The following is a 6,562-nucleotide window of genomic DNA, read 5'->3' as shown; positions in this document are numbered from 1 at the left end:
CCCACTGCCTCTGGAGCACGCTTAAAATGAAGGGGGAACAAACGCTCCGAGTGGGTCACCTATGCGGTCGCTGAGGATATTGATTAACTTTCTGAGAACGTGTTAGAATCCGGTATTCTAAGGAGAAACCGAACAGAAATTAACCGGGGCGGTTATCAAGAGTGCCGTACCATCCACATATGTCATCCAACAGCAAAGAGGAAGAGACATCATAGTGCTGTCTTCTCGGCTGGATCCATCTAGGTGCTACCATCCAAGGGTAGGTAATGGAGACACAAGCAACTTTTGAACACGTTCGTAATCAAGTCATAACCTAGGAAAGTGTGACAAGAGTGCGCATCAAGATATCATGTACTAAGAATATCAGTCATGATCATCTTCAGTTAAACCTGGACAACCTTCCATTTCATCAGTCTCGTAGCGATATTTGCACCAGAAGCAGTACCGATACTTCTCGCGCAGGTACAACACTACTCTGGATAGACGTTCCTGAGCGCTTAGCGCATTGAACTCTCTCAGCTCTTCATCTTCGTCTTCATTTTCATTTTCATCTAATTCAACCTCAACAATATCGCCTTCTGCTGTTTGGCCTAGTGCAAGTTTGTCATCTGCATCCAGATCAGTATCTCGATATGTTGGAAGATTTTCCGGGTTTGGTATGAGTGCCAGGTCTCTAGTAGCAAGTGAGTCGTAAAGGCCACGGCGAGCTTGCTGGCTACGCAAGTTCTCTTCACGAGCGCGAACTAAGCCGCGATAGAGTATGTTGATTTGAGAGTTTGACTTCGTCTGTCGCTTCGCGCTGCGTGAGTCGGCAGGTGGGGATGGCGGCGTAGAATCGGATTTCGGTTTCTTTTGCGCATTCGTCTTCTTGGGCGAATCTCCTCTCTCATCTTGCCCGTCCATTAGCTTCTCCCTTTCTTCCTCGGATTCCTCAGCATCTAGTCTTTCGGCAACTTTCGCCGCGGCGTAGAATATGGTTTCGGTCCTCTTTTCTTCTCTTTCACGTCTGACCCGCTCTCTAAAATCGCCTTCCTCAGCTTTGACTCTTTTCACCTCTAGCTCGGCTTGCTCCCTAATCTTTCTCTTTTTCTCACTGTCCATTCCAATGCCTCCTCGATCCTCCTTAACCACCACGTTTAGTGGCTCTGTTAGCCGTCGATTCCATTCATCAACACCGGACGGGTATTGAGACGAACGGTCCTTTCCAAGCGCAGTCCCGGGTTTAAAGCCAAGTTTCGCCATCATCTGAAACCCTTTATTCGAAGGATCGAGTGAACTGGTGGAGAGTGCAGCTTCCCTTCGAGCAGCTTCTGCTGCAGCTATCTCCGATTTCGAAGGGACGCGAGACTTAGCTTCGGCCTGCAAATTAGGGCGCGGATTCGTTGTCAGTAAATTCATCAGGACATGTCTACGGGAGAGCGATGTGTTGTTGTTCGCTGTAGCCAAAAATGACAATTGCACCACAGTACATGAGCAAGGGCACTTGTAGATAAGCATGTAGAGGCATTTAAATCTGCTGACTGGAAGAGTTCACACACCTCTCTCTGCTTCCGGCGTCGCATTTCACTGTATGGTTCTTTGCGTCTATGAGGCTCAGGCGGCTCGACAATGGTCATAGACATGTAGTCCTCCTCGTTGTCGCTCCCATTCTTGTCACGTTGTTCTGTCTCAAAACTCTTTTGAAGGAGGGACGACATGTCCGCTGTCGAGCAAAGCCTGAAGCGGCTTATCTAATTATATTTGCAAATTTATGATATTCTTCGGCTTCATTCATCATGGACCGGGGCTAACTAAAAGGTTGTTTCCATATTTCGGCGGCAAATTAAGGTAAAATCACGTGGCTTAGCCGCGAAATCTGCAAATCTACCTCTATCCCCTCGTCTGGCCGCGAGGCACAATTAGCGCCGTTTTTTAGCGTGTACGTTGGTGTATTAAAAACGCGAAATCTACTGGATTATATGATAGATCGGATGTATTAGTGTGTTTTTGTGTAATCTATGTAATCTATTTGATCTAGCCCTAATTAAGATATAGAATGGAACTTTTGCCAACACCAGCTTTTCAGACAGAGAGGAATATTATTACATACAGCACAATCATATCTTGATCTTGAAGCTCTACTCTTATTCTGCTCTGCTCTCTTTCTTTTATACTGATATCAGGCACAAGTTCAAAGTTTTGACAGAGAAATTTAATGATGATTTAAATCTGAATTTGATTGAGTGGAAGATAGAAGGCTTGAGAATTCAAAGAGTTGAAAATAGAGCTGCTGATGGAATTGAACATGAAATAGAGTAATAGAGTCAGAGTCTACAGTAGTAAAGTCTGAAGCAGCAGTAGAGTCTGAAACAGCAGTAGAATATGAAGCAGCAATAATCAATCAATGAAGAATATAAACATTGACAAATCAATAATTCAGTATAAAATTGACAACTGTAAGAGATAGGCTATAAAAGTAATTACAAGAGTAGTGTGAAGTACGCACAAAGAATATTAAGAAGGTAGCAATCTCTATTATTCAAAGCTAATCATTGATCTTCTAAAATCTATGGATATCAGTGAGTATTATGTAGACAATGTTGTCACCACACTACAATTGTTCTATGCCTTTCTATCACTATATATTTATCACCACATATCTGTTTTCTAATATAGATATCTCTATTGTATCTATTACAATTATCTTCCTTTTTCAAAGACCTGGTCTTCAGAGCTTCTTATTGCAATATGTGAAGTTTGTGATATATACTGTGTAGTTGATATTGTATAAAGTTCATAGAATAGAACTGGATTAATTGTGAAGGTTAATTCTGAAGCAATATTATCTCAGAAGAATGTTTCTCCAGCTTCAGTGTTATTGCAGTTCAATTACAATTTATACACAATTTCTAAACCTCTTTCCTTTAACCTTTACACCAAAAATCGTATCCTAACGAGATCATCACCATCATCGCCAACAATGATTTTTTATTTAAAAGAGAATATGTCAATTTATCAAGCAAAGTACGCTATATCTTCCCATGTGATTTTTATTGTGACATTTAAAGTTTTGATTGCATGGTTATGTTTTCTATTTTGAGTTGAATTTTATGTTGCTGCAATCTTTAGATGATATAACAATATTGATTTCAATCATCAACATCTGTTTTTCTTTCTCATTCTTCTTTCTCATCGATTTTACTTCTCCTCCTTCCTTGAAAGGCGTTGTGTGAAGGGTGATGACAGTGTGAAGAGTGAATAGTAAAACATAATAATAATAGTAATTATAGTGATAATATAGTTGTAGTTGTAGTTGTAGCTAATCGCTAAGGAGGAAAAGAAAGAGAAAGAAGATGTGCGAAATACATATATCCATATATATATACATATAGAAATAGCGGTAGCGAGAGTATAATGAGAAGAGGTAAGAATAGCCGAAGATATAAATAAAGATAATATAATAATAAGGAAATAATAAACGAGTGCATTACACGTTGATACTGATTTAAGATTATGATAGAATGTCGGAACCAGCTGTTTTCATTGTTGATTTGAAGTCTATGAAGAATGATATGCTGTCTGCCATTGAGAGCATTGGCTTGGATTGTCTGAAGAGGTTGCAAAATCTTTCAGTATATTCTTGTTTTCTGAATGATGAGTGCACATGCTGTCACATCTGTCATATATCAAATAAAAGTTGTACTGTTGTAAATTTTTCAGATTGAGTTTGTTGTAAGTACTAATGAGTTATAGATGTCTGAGCACTTTCAAGAAACTGAACAATTTTTAATTAATGAATTTCAAAAGATGCTGCTTTCTGATGAAGATTTGCCATATATCAAACTACTGTTGTGAGGTTTATACTTAATGTGCAGATCTACAAGAATGCAAATGAGATTCTAAAATTTTATATGAACTCTGATAATTTATTGTCACAACAAAATGTGGTGTTTGATCATAGCAGTATTTCAAAAAGTGCATTTTTACATTCTGCTATTACATCAGCATCATTTCTGCTGAGCAAAAATCTTGATGTGTTACTTGAATTATCTAATAATGTTGATGAAGATGAGGAAGCAGACAGTTTTGTTGAAATGTTAAAAAGAAATGCAGCAGTGTATTGCTGTTATTGTATTCAACATCTTGCAACATCTCCTCATCATCATTGTGAGTCTGCTGAGGGTCGACATAAAAAATGCAAGCACTGCTCAGTGATGAAACATATTTATATTCTGATAAATAATCATTCTATATATATTTTACAAGATATAAAATAACTTATGTTAAATATCAGCAGACATCATTGAATTGACTCAGATAGCTATCAATACAGCTGAAGATTTAATTGTCACTGATTCAAACACTTTGAACATTAACATTTTACAAAGTGCTGTGTCAGCTGCAGTCAAATCTTTCGCAATGAAAATTCATAAGATTCAATGACATGATTCCTCTGAGGCCTCAATTGAAACTGTGACTGGTGAGATTCCAATGATTCAATCGTCAATCACAGCTCTCAAGTCATTATTGAAATGTCATGCTTCATCAGTTGAGAAAATCTGAAATAATAAGCAGATCTGCTTTGATGATAATTTCTCAAATGACATTGATCAAGTCAAGGCAGATCTGTTTTTTAATCTCTGAATAAAATAAATATATTCGGCAATTATTATTATTTTTTTCATTTTTATTTACTGACTGACTTCTGATAGATTTTATTAAACTGTTTCAAGTATTTTTAATAGTTCATTAAACTTTCTTCAGATTCTCAAAAATTATCTGCATCTGTGCAATTTTTTCATTTAACAAAATTGCTACCGAGTCTCTAACCTAGCAAGCTTCTCACTGATATAAGGTAAGGTCGGGGCTTATATAGTGTTGCTGAGCTTGTTCACTAAGTCAGAAGGTAGTTCCACTATCACAGGTTAAGATATAATGTCAAGAGGAATATCTATAATGATTAGTAATAGCTACAGCAGCGGTCTAAGGTAAACAGTATAAGTACCTAGTAGGGCTTACAGGTAGAGGCGAAGGCTTAAGGTATGCGTTGTGAAGAAGTATACTTAAGGGTGAACTTATAGTCGTACCATGTAACTGAGTATAAGTAAAGGTAGTAAAAGAGTAAGTAAGTAAGATGAAATTGATTGTGATCAACAAGATAAGCTCCTTGATCCTAAGGGTAATGAGTGTGTTTATATACATCTTGAGATACATGAGGATAGCTCGGATAGCTCTTGCCAAGATAGCTATCAGAGCAAGAATAGCTGTAATCACTCTGCTCACTCAAGTGATCTGAGTGATCCAGGTGATCCACTATGTCACGTGACCTATTGTTCCTATTGGTTAACCGGATCTTTCCTTATCCGATGTCTAGCTTACATGCCCTCTACCATTTAGTCGTTCCTTGTTCAATGGCTCTCAGGGTTGTGCCGTAGGTTTGTAACAAAAATATTGCATTTGATTATAATACTGATATTTATTCAATATAACTTCAACTTTTCATTTCTTCTACATGTTTATAATTATCAGTTCTGCCTGTGAGATCTGTCCGTCGCGCATGTAATATGATTTGAAAAGAGAAATGTGAAACATGGAATAAATTTCTTTATATTATGATGTAAGCTTCAGTTTGTACATCTGTGTACTGCATATATCAATTATTTGAAAAAGACTCAAAGATTGATGATCTAGTTTGAGTGAAGATTGCAAGGTGGATATATTTTTTACACATAGTATGACAACCCCCGCAGCAGTTCCACGAGGCCGGCCTGCTGAGTACACCCACGGTAGCTAGTGCAACTGCCAGGGACATCACAGTCTATGCAGACAGTACAGATAGCACAACTAGGCTCATCTGTCTCAATTGGCTGTGGTGTAATCAGTACAGCCTACGTATCTGACTCAGCTGATATGGTTTTGACTGCCGGCATTGTATCTACGCGTGCTCTGCTTTGTTTTCCTCTCGTTTGCCCTTGTCTCTATCGGCTCAAATACTTCTTCTTCCTTCTTTTCTTTGCTCTCTCTGTCATTCTCTGCTCTTTTCCTGTCATTTCCTTCTTCAGTGCTCTCTCCTTCATTATTTATCTTGTCTGTCTTTCTTCTGATGTTAGAAGCACAGACAGCTTTCTGATCAACTGAGAGAGGTATCCCTCTCTGCTCACTATAAAGCCTTCCAGGCACGGCAGCGGCGGTCCCCTCAGGGAACCACACTATAGCCCCACCATGAATGGCCATACGTCGGGCCAGAAGTGGATGCGCAGCTCAGAAAAATCCTTTGCAATGAGCTGAGTCTTCTCAAGAGTTGCCACCTGGATTCTGTTTTCTCTCTCTGTGTACATAGAAATCTCTCCAGCGTAGCACGTCTCCATGCCCTTCGGGAGGCTTCTGAAACACGGGCGCTGCCCGTGTTTTCTCCGGGACGTTAAACCTATACATACATACATACATACTGCTCAGAGTGCTGCAACAGCTCAGAGTGTTGTAAAAAACTCTGCTTCTCAGAGCTCTGCAAAAATACTGACAGCTGCTCAATCAATTTCATCACAAGAAATTCAATCTTGATTAATTTTGAAGTACAAAACAT

General features: G+C 38.8%; 3 protein-coding genes across 3 annotated transcripts; 1 reads left to right on the top strand and 2 right to left on the bottom strand.

Moving 5' to 3' along the window:
* Positions 1 to 363: 363 nt before the first annotated feature.
* On the bottom strand, positions 364 to 1,697 carry HCAG_02698 (predicted protein; the record flags this gene model as incomplete). Its single annotated transcript, XM_001542477.1, has 2 exons — positions 364 to 1,359; positions 1,539 to 1,697. The coding sequence occupies 2 exons, from the start codon at positions 1,695 to 1,697 to the stop codon at positions 364 to 366; spliced, it is 1,155 nt and encodes a 384-aa protein (XP_001542527.1).
* Positions 1,698 to 3,500: 1,803 nt separating this feature from the next.
* HCAG_02697 (predicted protein) lies at positions 3,501 to 4,324 on the top strand (the record flags this gene model as incomplete). The annotated part of the gene is made up of 3 exons (XM_001542476.1): positions 3,501 to 3,611; positions 4,093 to 4,146; positions 4,313 to 4,324. 3 exons carry the CDS (start codon positions 3,501 to 3,503, stop codon positions 4,322 to 4,324), a joined length of 177 nt encoding a protein of 58 aa, XP_001542526.1.
* Positions 4,325 to 5,957: 1,633 nt separating this feature from the next.
* Positions 5,958 to 6,562, bottom strand: HCAG_02696 (predicted protein; the record flags this gene model as incomplete). Its single annotated transcript, XM_001542475.1, has 3 exons — positions 5,958 to 6,050; positions 6,216 to 6,363; positions 6,429 to 6,562. 3 exons carry the CDS (start codon positions 6,560 to 6,562, stop codon positions 5,958 to 5,960), a joined length of 375 nt encoding a protein of 124 aa, XP_001542525.1.

Source organism: Histoplasma capsulatum, genomic scaffold (genome assembly GCF_000149585.1).
Source record: "Histoplasma capsulatum NAm1 scaffold_2 genomic scaffold, whole genome shotgun sequence".
NCBI lineage: Eukaryota > Fungi > Ascomycota > Eurotiomycetes > Onygenales > Ajellomycetaceae > Histoplasma > Histoplasma mississippiense.
This window is presented reverse-complemented; position numbering and strand designations above follow the sequence as displayed.